At 42.0% G+C, this 17,051-nt stretch overlaps 1 protein-coding gene across 1 annotated transcript in view; it reads right to left on the reverse strand.

Annotated features, from left to right (window-relative positions):
* The window catches only part of dennd1a (DENN/MADD domain containing 1A), an 86,584-nt gene that overhangs the window by 10,033 nt on the left and 59,500 nt on the right, over positions 1-17,051 (reverse strand). The window contains exons 15-18 of the mRNA XM_085926763.1: positions 15,074-15,161; positions 7,524-7,564; positions 1,955-2,026; positions 1,821-1,877 (exon numbers count right to left, since the gene is read on the reverse strand). Coding sequence (XP_085782889.1) covers positions 1,821-1,877; positions 1,955-2,026; positions 7,524-7,564; positions 15,074-15,161 — 258 coding nt within the window. The remainder of the gene's footprint in view (positions 1-1,820; positions 1,878-1,954; positions 2,027-7,523; positions 7,565-15,073; positions 15,162-17,051) is intronic.

Here is a 17,051-nt window from a genome sequence, read left to right on the forward strand (position 1 = left end):
CATTAGAGTGCAAGAGATTATGAAAAAATGCAGAGGTTCTAAATAGCACCTTGCTGGAGTTTTTAAGTTATTTCATATGGGTGACAAACTTTTATTAGGCTTTTATTAGAATGTCCAGTTTTTGGCTCATTGGCTCCCATTATAAATCACAACTGTTGAGGTTCTGTACACATGATGAAGCCATTTCCGTGATTACTGTATAAATCTCTTCAATGGTGACTCAAAAACAGCAAAAAAAAATGAAAATTGTCTGTTGCGCTCATTAACACCCCTAAATAAACAGGTGACGTCAGAGACTAATTAATGATTTTGCATGCATAGCACTGATTGCAGGTAAATACAATTTCATGCCTTCGAAACTGTAGGAGATTGTTGGGAATGCTAGAAGAGTGTGCATGTGTTTGTGCGTGCCCACCCAACAAACAAAAATCATACTAAGTCTTGTATTTTCAGTAAAATGGCCATTGTCAAAAATAAACAGGCATGTAAAAAATTATTGACAAATTCAAGGCTCTATTTATAGCAGATGAAAAATAGTGATTTTCATTTTGAAATATGTATGAATAAAGCATAGCTATTTTTGCTATTACCAAAATACTACAATTATTGCCCCTCCCCCCCAAACACTTTAAATAAATTATACATGTATGTATGGCAGGTCTGGCGCCACTGAACATTTTGAGTGCTTTAAGTGAAAAAATCTTGACTTAGTTGAAAAAAAAACTTGACTTCATTTTAAAAGAAGTACCATCATTTGGACCTAAGTCTCGTGTTTTTAGAAAAATGCCCATTGTCAAAAATATGGGCATGTATAAATAATTCTGTTGGTATGACTAATTAATTTATTTAATTATGTCATATGAATTTTTGCTTTTTTTTAATGCGACTACAGAATAGGTCATTTCAATTTTCTACTCTAATTTCCACATTTTTCAACCCATTTAACCCATTCCAACTTTCAATTGTAATTCCAACTTTTCAAACTTGAAATTCGACCAAATTCTCAGAATTTCGTTTTTCTACTCTAATTTTTACATTTTTCAACCCATTCAACCCATTCCAACTTTCAATTGTAATTCCAACTCTTCAATCTTAAAATTCGACCAAATTCTCAAAAATTTCATTTTTCTACTCTAATTTCTACATTTTTCAACCTATTCAACCCATTCCAACTTTCAATTGTAATTCCAGATTTACAAATTTGAAATTCGACCAAATACTCCAAAATTCCGTTTTTCACCTTTAATTTCCACATTTTTCAACCGATTCAACGCATTCCAACTTTCAACTCTTCATCTTTTTCCTCCCTATTCCCCAAATTCCAATTTACCATAAATTCCACATTTTCAAAATTGAAATTCCACCAAATTCTCCAAAATTCAGTTTTTCACCTCTAATTTCTACATTTCTCAAGTAATTCAACTCGTTTCAACATCATTCGGCAGCATTCCCCAAAAGGTTATTCAACCATTTGGCCTTCACACGCAATTTCTCCAGAAATTGCAAATTCTAGTTGTTATAACAACTTTTTATAACAAGGTACAATACTGTAATTATGTTTTCAGAAGTCTTTTATTATAACAAAGTACAATCCACGATGCAGTAAGCCGTAATAAACGAACCGCAAAGTAGCGAGGGATCACTGTGTGTGTGTGTGTGTGTGTGTGTGTGTGTGTGTGTGTGTGTGTGTGTGTGTGTGTGTGTGTGTGTGTGTGTGTGTGTGTGTGTGTGTGTGTGTGTATGTATGTATGTATGTATGTATGTATATATATATATATATATATATATATATATATTTGTTGTTTATTTCAGCTACTTACCTTATGCTTTAGCCGGCTCTTCATTTCCTTGATGCCCATTTTGGCATGATCTTTAGCCTATCAATAAAAGCATACCAGAAAGAAATAACTCCATAGGTTGAAAAAAGGTTGATTTTGTTGGGGCATGTACTCACAAATTTGTAAACAGTTTTCATAGCTGGGTTTGCTTTGGTCTTCACTGTGTTCAAGATAGCTCCACTCCCTTTCTGTAAGGAGGCATGAGAAGAAAAAAAAAAAACACATTTACAAACTCTTATTTGCATGTTATTTGTGTCTGTGGCAGAACATTAGGATTCGAAAGAAATAATACAATTTGATTCAAGGGGAAGTGAACTTAAAAAAAAAAAAAAGAAAGTGTTTTCTGAGTTTGATCATGTGGCTTTGGTAAGCTGAGACCTGGGCAAAAGTAATGTCATTTTCTGTCATTACAAAAAAAATACATATAAATAAATATAATATAAAAAAAAGGCTCAATTTGAATGTTTAATAAAACTAATCAGAATACAATGTTAAGAATTGTAGGGCTACATCAATCATATTGAAAAAAAAGTTGACTCTTTGTGAGCAAACAGCACCCGAACCGAAAGAATCCCACCAGAAATGTCAGGGATAAAAGGGGAAAAGAGGTCGACACCAACCGTTCTGCTGTTAACAGTTCCCCATGTCTACTCTAAATTATCAATACAAAGTAAAAGTAAAAAATCAAAGTCTGCTTTATTGTCAATTTCTTCACGTTAAAACACACAAAGGGATCAAAATTACGTTTCCCACCATCCCACGGTAATTAGACACATTACACAACACATACAAGCAAATAGCACAAAGAGTAAAAACAATAGATAAGAGCGATGAATAAGTAATAAGCAAATAACCTAAATAAATAAACAATAAATAAATAGACAAATAAGAGGAGCAAAATGGAGCAAGCGTGCATACAGCAGACAGCCAGAATATAGCGCAAAAGTACAGGACGTTATGCAGATGAGGGTGGCGGGGGGAGAGAGTTCAGGATCCTGACAGCTTGGAGTATGAAGCTGTTGGTGAGTCGGGTGATGCGGGAGCGCAGGCTCCTGTACCTCTTCCCAGAGGGCAGAAGATCAAACAAAGAGTGAGTGGGGTGACTCACATCACACACAATCGCGGTCGCCTTGCGGGTGAAATGGGAGGTGTAAATGTCCTTCAGGGAGGGGAGTGAAGCACCATCTTACTAGCCGTGTTCACTATGCGCTGCAGGGCCTTCATGTTATAGTCAGTGCAGCTACCACCCCACACAGCGATACAACTGGAGAGGACGCTCTCAATGGTGCCACGGTAGAAGGTGGTCATGATGGCAGGAGGAGCACTCGCTCACCTGAGTTTCCGCAGAAAGTACAGGCAGCGCTGAGCTTTCTTCGCCAGCGACACAGTGTTGGTGGTCCAGGAGAGGTTGTCACTGATGTGCACCACCAAGAATCTGGTGCTGCTCAGTCTCTCCACCACAGCACCGTCTATGGTCAGCGGCAGGTGTTGGGTGTGACCCTTCCGGAAGTCAACAACAATCTCCTTGGTCTTGCTGACGTTCAGCTAGAGGTTGTTGTCCCTGCACCACGTGGCCAGAAGGTCGACCTCCGACCTGTATTGAGTCTCGTCACCCTTGGTGATTTGACCCACCAGAGTCGTGTCATCAGCAAACTTCAGCATGCGGTTGCCGCTGTAGGTTGCAGTGCAGTCATGCGTCAGCAGGGTGAAGAGCAGCGGACTGAGCACGCAGCCTTGGGGGGCCCCCGTGCTCAGCGTGATGCTGCCGGAGATAGCATCGCCAACACGAACCACCTGAGGCCTCTGACAGAGGAAGTCCAGAAGCCAGTTGCAGAGGAAGGTACTGCGACCCAGTTTGTCGAGTTTGCAGATGAGACGCTGTGGTACAATGGTGTTGAATGCAGAACTGAAGTCCACAAACAGTAATCTCACATACGAGTCTCTTTTTTCCAAGTGGGTGAGGGCTGAGTGGAGGGCAAAGCAGACTGCATCCTCAGAGGACTGTTTGGCTCGGTACGCAGACTGGAAGAGGTCAAGGGTGGGGGGGGGGGGGGATGGATCTGATGTGTCATGACAAGCCGCTCAAAGCACTTCATGACGATGGATGTCAGTGCCACAGAGCGGTAGTCATTGAAGCAGGAAGGAGCAGGTTTCAGTTCGTTGAGCAGAGGGACGTCACCCTCACAGCTCTGCGGCGCGGGCTTGTAGTCTACGATGGTCTGAATGCCTTGCCTGTGGCAAGGCATTCAGCCGTGCGTCCCTGCTGTGCGTCCCTGCTGTCTTTGAAGTGGGCGGTACTCTTGGAAGCGGTACTCTTTTTTGCTTCCTTGATGCCCCAGGACAGGTTCGCCCTAGCTGATCTCACGCCCGCTTCATCCCCAGGTTTGTTACATTTCGATGTTTGAATTAGTTTTTCAAGATCATTTATATAACAATTTTTTAATTAAAAGCTGTAATCCTTATCCGCCAAAATTTAATTTTTAATGATAGAATCAGAAAGGTCACGATGCAGTCTTACTTTACTTTATTGATGAAATAATTATTAAAAATAGTTAGCAAATGGTTTATTTCACAATCACTGTTAATTTTGAGAAATCCAACGGTTTTATTTCGATCCAGAAGCTCTGACAGATCAAACGAACAACTTTTTGATTGGAGCCTGTTTGTCACAGACCTCTGTAAATAAATTTACATCAGTGAATAATGCAGCCTCCTGCAATTCAGGGGGTTGTGTCAGGAAGGGCATCCAGTGCAAAAATCTGCCAAAATTTCTCATGATGCGAACACAGTCTGTTAATTCCATACCAAGATGGAAACAGATGGTTTGCTGTGGCGACCCCTGAGGGGAAAGGCTGAAAGAAAAAGTTGTTGTTGCAATACTTTCAAGTTTTCAAGTGCTGCTTTTATCTTCGCAATCAATTTTTTTTTTTTTAGCCTTACGGCATTCGTATAGTCTTCCTTGGTACATATCTTTGTGCCTTTTGAGTTCTTAGCCCACTGGAGTACAGCACTTATGTCTTTATATCTGGCAAATTTGACCACAATATGTCTCATTCTTTCTCCCACTCCAGGTTTATTCTGTATGATAGGCTTTCTCTTACTCTATCTCCACCTGCAGGTGTAGTTTTTCTGCGTGGATTTTTTTCACATTTTCCTCTGATTGAGCCCATTTTCCCTCTGGGGATTGTGTCATAACATCTATGACCAGATTGTTCTTTCTTGATTCACCTTCCAAATATTCCAATTTATCTGTCATAGTAAAATTTTGTGAGTCATAGGAGTCACAAATTTTCATGATATCTGACTCCATAGAAGCCTTCTTCTTTCTGGGAAAACTGAATTCCGTATTTTCCGCACAATAAGGTGCACTTAAAATCCTTTAATTTTCTAATATGTAGACCGGATGAACCAATCAGAGGACATTATGTTTTACGTAGATTGGGGCAAAAAAAACAATCAGAGGACTGTATGTAACACAGAGTATGCACCTCCGCCACCATTGATAAATAAATACCATCGTTTGTGCAAATCTGTAAAGTTGTTTAAAGTGGCTTCCATCACACAGAGACGTACTATACAGATGTAATATGTCGACCCGATGAGCCAGAGGACATTACGTTTTACGTAGATCGGGGCGGTAAACCAACCAGAGAAACGGTATGCAACACGTAGAGTACGTACCTCCACCGCCATTGATAAATAAATACTACAGTTTGTGCGAAGCATTAAAACCCTCTTAAATGGCATAGACAAAGAGACATGCTTACAAGGCACAATTAGAACATTCTGGAAAGCCAGTATCAGTGCAGAAGACCAACGTGACGACGAGAGGGAACTTGGCATGTTTAATTGTGAACTTGCCAAACTGTTTAATTTGGATATATTTGCGTATTAATATCGATTAACAATGTGAGTACAATACGTTACATTATTAAATAGTAGAATAAAGTGCGACCAACTGCCTGCCTTGCTCCTGTGACGTTTCTTTTTTTTTTTTTTTTTTTTACCGAAAGTCATGGCATGCATGCGGCCTATGATGCAGTGTGTCCTATGTGTGGATTAAGTACAGAAAAGCCCCTGGAATTGAGTCTGCGCCTTTTAACCCGAAGCGCCTTATGATATGGAAAAAACGGTCCTACTTCTAATTTCTTTAATTTCTCTTAATGAGTGCAGCCTGTTATTAATGGATTCTATTAATAGTGTTTTGAAAATTCACTTGCTAAACAGTGCAGTAAATATTTCTTTCTGTTTATCTGTTAGAGCGAGACGAGCGAGTTAAAGTGTTAGATTCCCCAACAGCTGCCTCAATCAATGTTTTGATTGTCTTAGTGTTTGTTCTCATTTTCTGTCTTTTAGCAGTTGACAAGTTCTGGTGAAATTAATGTCACCTCTGAAATGGAGTGTGGGGCTCCATATACGTTGCACAACCTCTCCTAACTCTACTCTTTCCAAAACTAACAAAAGAAATCTAAAATTTAACTTACAAGAACATCTCAGAATGTCTCAAAGATAATGTCTCTTAGTTGAATAATCAGTTCAGGTAGTTCTTATCTGGACTAACTGGGGATTTTCTCTATGGTGCATGCCGCCACTTACTGTACATATACATTTATACAGTCTACTCAGGCAAACCTGATACGTATATAAAAAACACATACGAGACAGGTGGGACGTGTTGTGTGATTAAACTTATGGACAAAATCCACTTATGTCAGTGCTTAATCGATTACTTTTTTAAACTTCGCCATCAATAGACTATCTTGGACAAAAAGAGTTTTCCATCAGCGTCAGACTGACGTGTTCAGTATGACAAAATGTCCAGCACTGGGTAACACTTGAATGAAGCAGATTTGAATTGAGATAGACTGAGGTGCTACAATTAGGTGTATAGTAATCCCTTGCTACATCGCAGTTTGATTATCGCGGCTTCAGTATATCGTAGATCCCCCCCCCAAAAAAAAATCACAAATTCAAAATATACCATCTAAATGAAAGAATTATGGCACGAAAGTTGCCCACACACCAGCAGAAGGCAGAGTGTCCACACAATTGCAGTATGTATGCTTGTACCTTTTTATAAAAAAGTTGTTATAATAATATGAGTTCTAAAAACATTTTACAGTGTATACCTTGTTATAAAAACGTTGTTATAATAATAAAAGAGTTTTAAAAACATATTTACAGTATGTATACTTTAGCTACATATACATCTCACACACACGCATGTATCATATTTATATTTAGATTATTTATACATTATTTTCTGTATGTCATTTATACTACGTATTAATATAGTATTTACATGTTTGAAACTATTATTTAATGTTCTAATGCTAACATCTGCACTTATATGGTTTAGCATACACTTATTGATACACAAACAATGTATGTATGTTAAAAAAAAAGGGTGACACTACTTCGCGGATTTTCACCTATCGCGGGTGGTCTTGGAACCAATTATCCGTGATAAACGAGGGATTACTGTACACATCATCTAACAAGACAACCCAGGTCTTCTGATGTGCATTCACATTTTGAATTGCATTTCTATAATGTTTCTTACCACTTACATAAACAGAACAAATAGACAATTTTTTACAAATTACACATCAGACAATTTTTTACAAATTACCCATCAGGATTGGTAAAATTCTCTCGAATGGCGATGCGTCTGATTTTACTCACCTTCACAGTGATTAGCCACTGGTGGTAAGATGTATCATTACCTGTGGAGAGAATTGATAAAACATCTTTAAAATTTTAATGTGACATGCTTGAGTCTCTGAAATGGTTTAGGAAATGTGGTAGGGCTGCAAAATATATGCAAGAAAATATCAATATACTAGCAATATAGGCCCACGCAATGTGGATATCGCAAAGACATGCAATATGTTTTGCAAACTTAAATGTGCATTAACATCCATTATGTTATCGTAATTATAACGAACTAGCTAAGAATACAATGAAATTGCTTTTTTTGCCTCATTAGAAAATGGAGCTTGTATGGAACACAGAGCAGTGAGATGGTTCGGTATCCCTTGGGGTCACCACTAGGCTTGTTTGGTTTCGGTAGCGCAATCACCATGGCACGGCGCCAGATCTTTGGTCGGCCCAGGGTTTGATTGTAACGTTGGTCCGGACCTTTTGTGCAGGTGTGAATACACACAAACGAATCCTTGTGCGGATTAAAGAAACAGACCAAGACCCACTTTTTCAAGTGATCTCGGTTCGCTTACAAACAAACTCTGGTGCGGTTCGCTTCAGGTGTGAATACAAACAGTGAAGATCAGAACCAACAGCACAAATATGCAGAGCAGGAACACAGAGCATAGAACTCGCATGTTTTCCTCCATTTCCGGGCCTGTGCTCTGTGTGCCGTCCTGGTCATTGCTGTCCAATGGGAGCACAGATCGTCACAAGCGTCGATGTGTATACAGTAATTCCACAGTAATTTGCGCTTCACCTATCGGGACCTTTTTTTAAAACGAATATTGCGGATATATTCAGTGCATCACGGATTTTTGTTTTTGTTTTTTTGTCTGACACACACACACACACACACACACACACACACACACACACACACACACACACACACACACACACACACACACACAAGCAAGCTCGTGTAGTGCAGACATCTCAAAACACAGCGGTTCAGGCAAACGACAGCAGGGATGCTCGGAGCAAGGCTGTGGCAAGGGCTCAACGAACTGAACCGCTTCTTTGCTCGCTTCGACGCTCAGAACAGCACTTGCCTGCTGAAGAACCTCCCCCTCTGAACGAGCAGCCCCTGTGCCTCTCTGCCGTTAGCGTGAGGAGGACGCTTGCCGCTATCGACACCCGTAAGGCGGCGGGCCCGGACAACATCCCGGGTCGAGCGCTGAAGGACTGCACTGAGGAGCTGATGGATGTCTTTACGGACATCTTTAACATTTCCCTGCAGCAGGCCATCGTCCCGTCATGTTTCAAGGCTGCCACCATCATACCTGTGCCGAAAAATCCTGCTCCTTCCTGCTTCAATGACTACCGCCCTGTGGCACTGACACCCATCGTCATGAAGTGCTTTGAGCGGGTTGTCATGGCGCACGTCAGATCTGTTCTTCCCCCCACCATAGACCTCTTCCAGTTTGCGTACAGAGCCAATCAGTCCTCTGAGGATGCTGTGTGCTCTGCCCTCCACTCTGCCCTCACCCACTTTGAGAACAGAGACTCGTATGTGAGATTGCTGTTTGTGGACTTCAGTTCTGCGTTCAACACCATTGTTCCACAGCATCTCATCTGCAAACTTGACAAGCTGGGCCTCAGTACCTACCTTTGCAACTGGCTACTGGACTTCCTCTGTCAGAGGCCTCAGGTAGTACGTGTTGGCAAAAATGTCTCCGGCAGCATCACGCTGACCACGGGGGCCCCTCAGGGCTGCGTGCTCAGTCCGCTGCTCTTCACCCTGCTGACGCATGACTGCACTGCAACCTACAGCAGCTACAGCTGCTGAAATATGCCGACGACAAGACTGTGGTGGGTCTCATCACCGGGGGCGACGAGACTCAATACAGGTCGGAGGTCGAACTTCTGGCCACGTGGTGCAGGGACAACAACCTCCTGCTGAACGTCAGCAAGACCAAGGAGATTGTTGTTGACTTCCGGAAGGGTCACACCCAACACCTGCCGCTGACCATCGACGGTGCTGTGGTGGAGAGAGTAAGCAGCACCAGATTCCTGGGGGTGCACATCAGTGAGGACCTCTTCTGGACCACCAACGCTGCATCGCTGGCGAAGAAAGCTCAGCGGCGCCTGTACTTTCTGCGGAAATTCAGACGAGCAAGTGCTCCTCCTGCCGTCATGAGCACATTCTACCGTGGCACCATTGAGAGCGTCCACTCCAGTTGTATCGCTGTGTGGGGTGGTGGCTGCACTGAATACAACATGAAGGCCCTGCAGCGCATAGTGAACACTGCTAGTAAGATCATTGGTGCTTCACTCCCCCCCCCCCCAAGAAGAACATTTACGCCTCCTGTCTCACCCGCAAGGCGACCGCGATTGTGTGTGATGTGAGTCACCCCGCTCACTCTTTGTTTGATCTTCTGCCCTCTGGGAAGAGATACAGATGCCTGCGCTCCCGCACCACCAGACTCACCAACAGCTTCATACTCCAAGCTGTCAGGATCCTGAGTTCTCTCCCCCCTCGGCTGCATAACGTCCTGTTCTTTTGCGCTATATTCTGGCTGTCTGCTGTATGCCCGCTTGCTCCACTTTGCTCCTCTTATTTGTGTATTTATTTATTGGGTTATTTGCTTATTACTTATTCATCGCTTTTGTCTATTCGGTTTTACTCTTTGTGCTATTTGCTGTATGTGTTTTGTAATGTGTCTAGTCACCGTGGGACGGTGGGAAACGTAATTTTGATCTCTTTGTGTGTCTTAACACGTGAAGAAATTGACAATAAAGCAGACTTTGACTGACTTTTTTTTACTTTGAAACAAAAATCAGGTGGCAGGTGTGCGTGTCAAAACAGACAAAACTGTGAGGACTGACGATTAGCTGTTCCGTATTGGTGATGCGCGCCTCAGAGGTCTAGCGAGGAGGGCGCGTGATGCGCTAGCAGGGTGAGCGGAGACGTGACATAACTGCGCACAAAGGAAAAAATGCACCGCTGTGCAGAAACAGTCGGGACAATGGCAGTGAGCGTAACCGCGCACGTAGGAAAAAAGCACTACCGTCCAGGATTTGGGACAGCGGCCGGCAATGAGCATTCAGCACAGGGTGTGCCTCTGAGCAATGTGTGGATGCCCTCACAGTGGGGTGCCTGGGTGAGTCAGCCGGTCAGCACCGCAAGAGCAAAATGGAGCCATGACACATTTACGCTTTAAAATGTTTAAATGTTTAAAAAGACAATAAAGTGTTTAAAAATAAAGTTATAAAAGTATTGTGCGAATGCGCTGGGCTGTGTCAGTCGGCCAGCACGCAAGAGCAGAGAGAAGCTGTGACACTTTGAAATGTTTTAAAAAGTGTTTAAAATACAATAGCGTATTTCAAAGTACAAACCGGATTCGGTTGAAGTTGGGAAAATTGTGTAAAATGTAAATAAAAACAAAATAAAATGATTTGAAAATCCTTCTCCACCCATATTCAACTGAATACACTACAAAGATATTACATACATAACAAACATATTTAATGTTCAAACTAAAAGGAGCCTCCCCAAACATGCTCAGTCATTCACAAGCAAGGATGGGGCGAGGTTCACCACTTTGTCCACAACTGCGTGAGAAACATTTCTCAAAGCAAAATTGCAAGGAATTTAGGGATTTCAACATCTACGGTCCATAATATCATCAAAATGTTCAGAGAATCTGGTGAACTCACTGCACATAAGCGCCAGGGCCGGAAACCAAGACTGAATGACCGTGGCTTTCGATCCCTCAGACGGCACTGCCTTAAAAAACGACGTGTGTAAAGAATTTAATCACTGAATGAGCTCAGGAAAACTTCAGAAAACCACTGTCAGTAAATACAGTTCGTCACTACATCAGTAAGTGCGGGTTACAACTCTACTATGCAAAGCAAAAGCCGTTGTTTATGAACAACATCCAGAAACGCCACCAGCTTCTTTGGGCCTGAGCTCATGTAAAATGGATTGATGCACAATGGAAAAGTGTTTTGTGGTTTGATGAGTCCACTTTTTAAATTGTTTTTGGAAACACTGGACATCGTTCCTCTGGACAAAAGAGGAAGCAGACTATCCGGACTGTTAACGCAAAGTTCAAAAGCCAGCATCTGTGATGGTATGGGGGTGCATTAGTTCCCATGGCATGGGTGACTTACATTTCTGTGAAGGCAACATAAATGCTGAAGAGTACATAATGATTTTGGAACAACGTATACTGCCATCCAAGTGACGTCTATTTAATGGACGCCGCTGTGTATTTCAGCAAGATAATGCCAAGCCACATTCTGCACGTGTTACAACAGCGTGGCTTCGAAGTAAATACCAAAGACTATAAAAATGGGACCCATTGCCTCCCTGCTTGGCACTCAGCATTAAGGATTGGAATTGGGGGGTTAGATCACCAAAATGATTCCCGAGCGCAGCACCGCTGCTGCTCACTGCTCCGCTCTCCCCCAGTGGATGGATCAAAATCACACGGGGATGGGCTAAATGCAGAGGACAAATTTCACCACACCCAGACAATCATGTGTGTGAAAATCATTGGGACTTTAACTTAACTTTAAAAGAGTCCAGGTTCTCCCCTGGCCCACTTACAGTGCAGACCTGTCTCCCATTGAAAATGTGTGGCGCATTATGAAGCTTAAAATACGACAGGGAAGACCCCGGATTGTTGAACAACTGAAGCGGTTCATCAAGCAAGAATGGGAAAGAATTCCACATGAGAAGCTACGAGTCTCCTCTCTTCCAAAACGTTTATTGAGTGTTATTAAAAGGAAAGGTAATGTGACAAAGTGGTAAACATGCCCTTTCCCAACTTCTACTGCACGTTTTGCAGCCATGAAATTCTAAGTTAATTAGTATTTGAAAAATAAGATAAAGTTCATGAGTTTGAGCATTAAATATGTTGTCTTTGTAGTGTTTTCAATTGCATATAGGTTGAAAAGGATTTTCAAATCAATGTATTTTGTTTTTATTTACATTTTACACAATTTTCCAACTTCAACCGAATCTCGTTTGTACAATAGAGTGTATAAAATTAAAATGATAAAAGTCTTGTGTGGATACGCTCGCGTCAGTTGGCCAGGGCACAAGAGCAGAGAGGAGCCGTGACACTTTAAAATGTTTTAAAAAGTGTTTAAAATACAATATATTTAAAAGTACAATAGAGTGTATAAAACCAAACATATAAATGTCTTGTGCGGATGCGCTCGCGCTGGGGCGCGGGGGCACGTCAGTCGGCCAGCACGCCAGAGCAGAGAGGAGTCAGACACCCTTCCAATTCAAAAAAGGTTAATAAAAGTCTTGTGTGTGTATTGTAACAATATATTTACTCATATTTATTTTCTTATTTATTTAAGTAAACAAGAATGTTTCTGCAAGTCAGTTTGACTTTAAACATTTTACAAAAGTGTTAAAAATACAAAACTTATTTTAGAAACATTAAAGTGTATAATACTACAATAAAGGTTTATAAAAGGCTTGTGTGGATGTTGTATATATTTACTCTTATTTATTTTCTTCATTTGCCTATTTACACTGCTCAAAAAAATTAAAGGAACACTTTGAAAACACATCAGATTTCAATGGTAAAAAAAAAAGATGGATATCTATACTGATATGGACAGTTTAATGTCTCAGGAACAAAAGGATGCCACATCTTTTGATGGAAATAAAAGTTTTCAGCCTACGCAGGGCTCAGTATATAGGCACCCCAAAAATCAAAGTGAAAAAATTATGTGGCAGGCTGGTCCATTTTGCCTAAATTCCATTTCTGCAATTCAAAACTCTTTTCAATATCTTGCGTAGCTGCCACATGCTTGTATGCATGCTTGACAACGTCGCGGCACGCTCCGAATGAGACGACGGATGGTGTCTTGTGGGATGTCCTCTCAGATCTGTCTAAGGGCATCAGTGAGCTCCTGCAAAGTCTAACGAGCACCCTGGCGGCGTCTGATGGACCGAAACATTATGTCTCAAAGGTGTTCTATCGTGTTTAGATCAGGTGATCGTGAGGGCCATTCAATTGTGTCAATTCCTTTATCCTCCAGATACTGTCTGCATACTTTTGCCACATGAGGCCGGGAATGTCGTGGTTCAGGAGGAACCCAGGACCTACTGCACCAGCGTAGGGTCTGACGATGGGTGCAAGGATTTCATCCCGATACCTAAAAGCAGTCAGACTGCCGTTCTCTAGCCTGTAGAGGTCTGTTCGTCCCTCCATGGAAATACCTTCCCAGACCATCACTGACCCACCACCGTGTCAGTGGTCATGCTGAATGATGTTGCAGGCAGCATAGCGCTCTCCTTGGCTTCTCCAGACCCTTTCACGTCTATCACAGGTGCTCAGGGTAAACCTGCTCTCATCTGTGAAAAGCACAGGGCGCCAGTGGCAGACTTGCCAATTCTGGTGTTCTATGGCAAATCCCAATCGAGCTCCACGGTGCTGAGTAGTGAGCATAGGGCATACTACAGGACGTCGTCCCCTGAGGCCACCCTCGTGAAGTCCGTTTCTGGCTGTTTGGGCAGAGACATTCACACCAGTATGAGTGAATGTCTCATACTGGCCTAAGGTCATTCTGTAGGGCTCGGACAGTGCTCAACCTGTTCCTCCTTGCACAAAGCAGCGGATATCGGTCCTGCTGATGGGATGAGGACCGTCTACGGTCCAGTGCAGCTCTCCTAGAGTAACTGCCTGTCTCCCGGAATCTCCTCCATGCCCTGGAGATTGTACTGGGAGACGCATCAAATCTTCTTGCAACAGCACGCATGGATGTGTCATCCTGGAGGAGTTGGACAATCTGCGCAACTTCAGGAGGGTTAAGAAATCGCCTCATGCTTCCAGTCGTGATAATGACTCTTGCTAAAGCCAACACTTGTGGAAAAACAGTTAAAAAAGATCAAGAGGGAGGAGCTTGAAATGGCCTCCACCCGCAAAACCAGTCCTGTTCTGGGGACCATCTCGTTGTTGCCCCTCTAGTGTACCTGTTGTTAATTCCATCAACACCAATGCAGCTGAAAGTGATTAACAACGCCACGTGCCTGACCAAAACCTTATCAGAAAAGTGTAATTGAATTCATGCCATACCCTGATAAAAAACTGTTCCTTTAATTTTTTTGAGCAGTGTATTTAAATAAAGAATGTTTATGAAAATCAGTTTGACTTTAAAATGTTGACTCAAGTGTTTAAGAATACAAAAAAAACATTTAAAAGTACAATATACTAGTATATTATAATGTAATAGTGTTTAAAAATACAATAAAATATAATAAAGTTTCATAAAATTCTTTTATGGATATTGTAACAATATATTTTCTCTACATCGCAGATTTTCACCTATCACGGGTGTTCCTGGAACCAATTATCCGCAATAAACGAGGGATTACTGTACTTCACTTGCAAAATGTGCTGTCTCAATAGGAACCACACCAAACAAAAAAAATTAAGTCCGCTTTTGGTCCGGACCAAACAACTAAAGGACTTTTCTGGTCTGAATACACCCTTAATTGACTGGCCGATCAATCGGTCAGGCCTTACAATTGTAATGATTCATCAACACTGGCTCACCTGAAAAATTGCCATTGTTGATCTCCTCCTCAAAGATGTCACTGAAACCTTCTCCAGAGTTTAATATCTCCAAACGCCCGTCAATGAACTGTAGTTGCAAAAACAATTTACTTTACCTTGGTCTTGACTATGACACTTTTCTCATATGTGTGCTATTCATCTTCAAAAATAAATGAATATAATGCTCAGGTTTATGAACTAAAATATCTTGACAATGTAAGCATTTCTTGACAAAGTGTTCCTGAAAAGCAATGACAGAGGTTTATCATTTAGTTTATGATCATATACTGTAATCGTCATGCTGACATGTAACCCATTCAAGGAAATATTGTTTGGTTTTTGGATGATCTGGCTTAGTTTTAACACTTCTGAACAAATTAATCACAAAAACAAGGTTCTATGCCCTCCATAATTATTGGCATCCCTGGTTAAGATGGGTTTTAAAATATGTTCTAATTATATAATAATAATAATAATAATAATAATATATACAGTATGTAGAATATTATAGATTAATAATGTTCTCCCGGCAGTTTTGTTGTGAAATGCAGTTTGTGCACAGTAATAACAGCGATGCGAATACACTGCTCAAAAAAATTAAAGGAACACTTCGAAAACACATCAGATTTCAATGGTGAAAAAAAAAAGTTGGATATCTATACTGATATGGACAGTTTAATGTCTCTTGAACAAAAGGATGCCACATATTTTGAGGTAAATAAAAGTGTTCAGCCTATAGAGGGCTCAGTATATAGACACCCCAAAAATCAAAGTGAAAAAATTATGTGGCAGGCTCGTCTATTTTGCCTAAATTCAATTTCTGCAATTCAAAACTCTTTTCAATATCTTGTGTAGCCCCCACATGCTTGTATGCATGCTTGACAACGTCGCAGCATGCTCCTAATGAGACGACGGATGGTGTCTTGTGGGATGTCCTCCCAGATCCGTCTAAGCCTAAGGGCATCAGTGAGCTCCTACAAAGTCTAACGAGCAACCTGGCGGCGTCTGATAGACCGAAACATTATGTCCCAAAGGTGTTCTATCGTGTTTAGATCAGGTGATCGTGAGGGCCATTCAATTGTGTCAATTCCTTTATCCTCCAGATACTGTCTGCATACTTTTGCCACATGAGGCCGGGAATATCGTGGATCAGGAAGAACCCAGGACCTACTGCACCAGCATTGGATCTGACGATGGGTGCAAGGATTTCATCCCGATACCTAATGGCAGTCAGACTGCCGTTCTCTAGCCTGTAGAGGTCTGTTCGTCCCTCCATGGAAATGCCGCCCCAGGCCATTACTGATCCACCACCGAACCAGTCATGCTGAATGATGTTGCACGCACCATAGCGCTCTCCTTGGCTTCTCCAGACCCTTTCACGTCTATCAGGTGCTCAGGGTAAACCTGCTCTCATCTGTGAAAAGCACAGTGCGCCAGTGGCAGACTTGCCAATTCTGGTGTTCTATGGCAAATGCCAATCGAGCTCCACGGTGCTGAGTAGTGAGCATAGGGCATACTACAGGACGTCGTCCCCTGAGGCCACCCTCGTGAAGTCCGTTTCTGGCTGTTTGGGCAGAGACATTCACACCAGTAGCCTGCCTAAGGTCATTCTGTAGGGCTTGGACAGTGCTCAACCTGTTCCTCCTTGCACAAAGCAGCAGATATCGGTCCTGCTGATGGGATGAGGACCGTCTACGGTCCAGTGCAGCTCTCCTAGAGTAACTGCCTGTCTCCCGGAATCTCCTCCATGCCCTGGAGATTGTACCTGGAGACACATCAAATCTTCTTGCAACAGCACACATGGATGTGTCATCCTGGAGGAGTTGGACAATCTCCGCAACTTTAGGAGGGTTAAGAAATCGCCTCATGCTTCCAGTCATAATTATGACTCTTGCTAAAGCCCACACTTGTGGAAAAACAATTGAAGAAGATCAAGAGGGAGGAGCTTGAAATAGCCTCCACCTGCAAAACCAGTCCT

This window comes from Syngnathus leptorhynchus, chromosome 12 (genome assembly GCF_054491065.1).
Source record: "Syngnathus leptorhynchus isolate UIUO chromosome 12, UIUO_Slep, whole genome shotgun sequence".
Lineage (NCBI taxonomy): Eukaryota > Metazoa > Chordata > Actinopteri > Syngnathiformes > Syngnathidae > Syngnathus > Syngnathus leptorhynchus.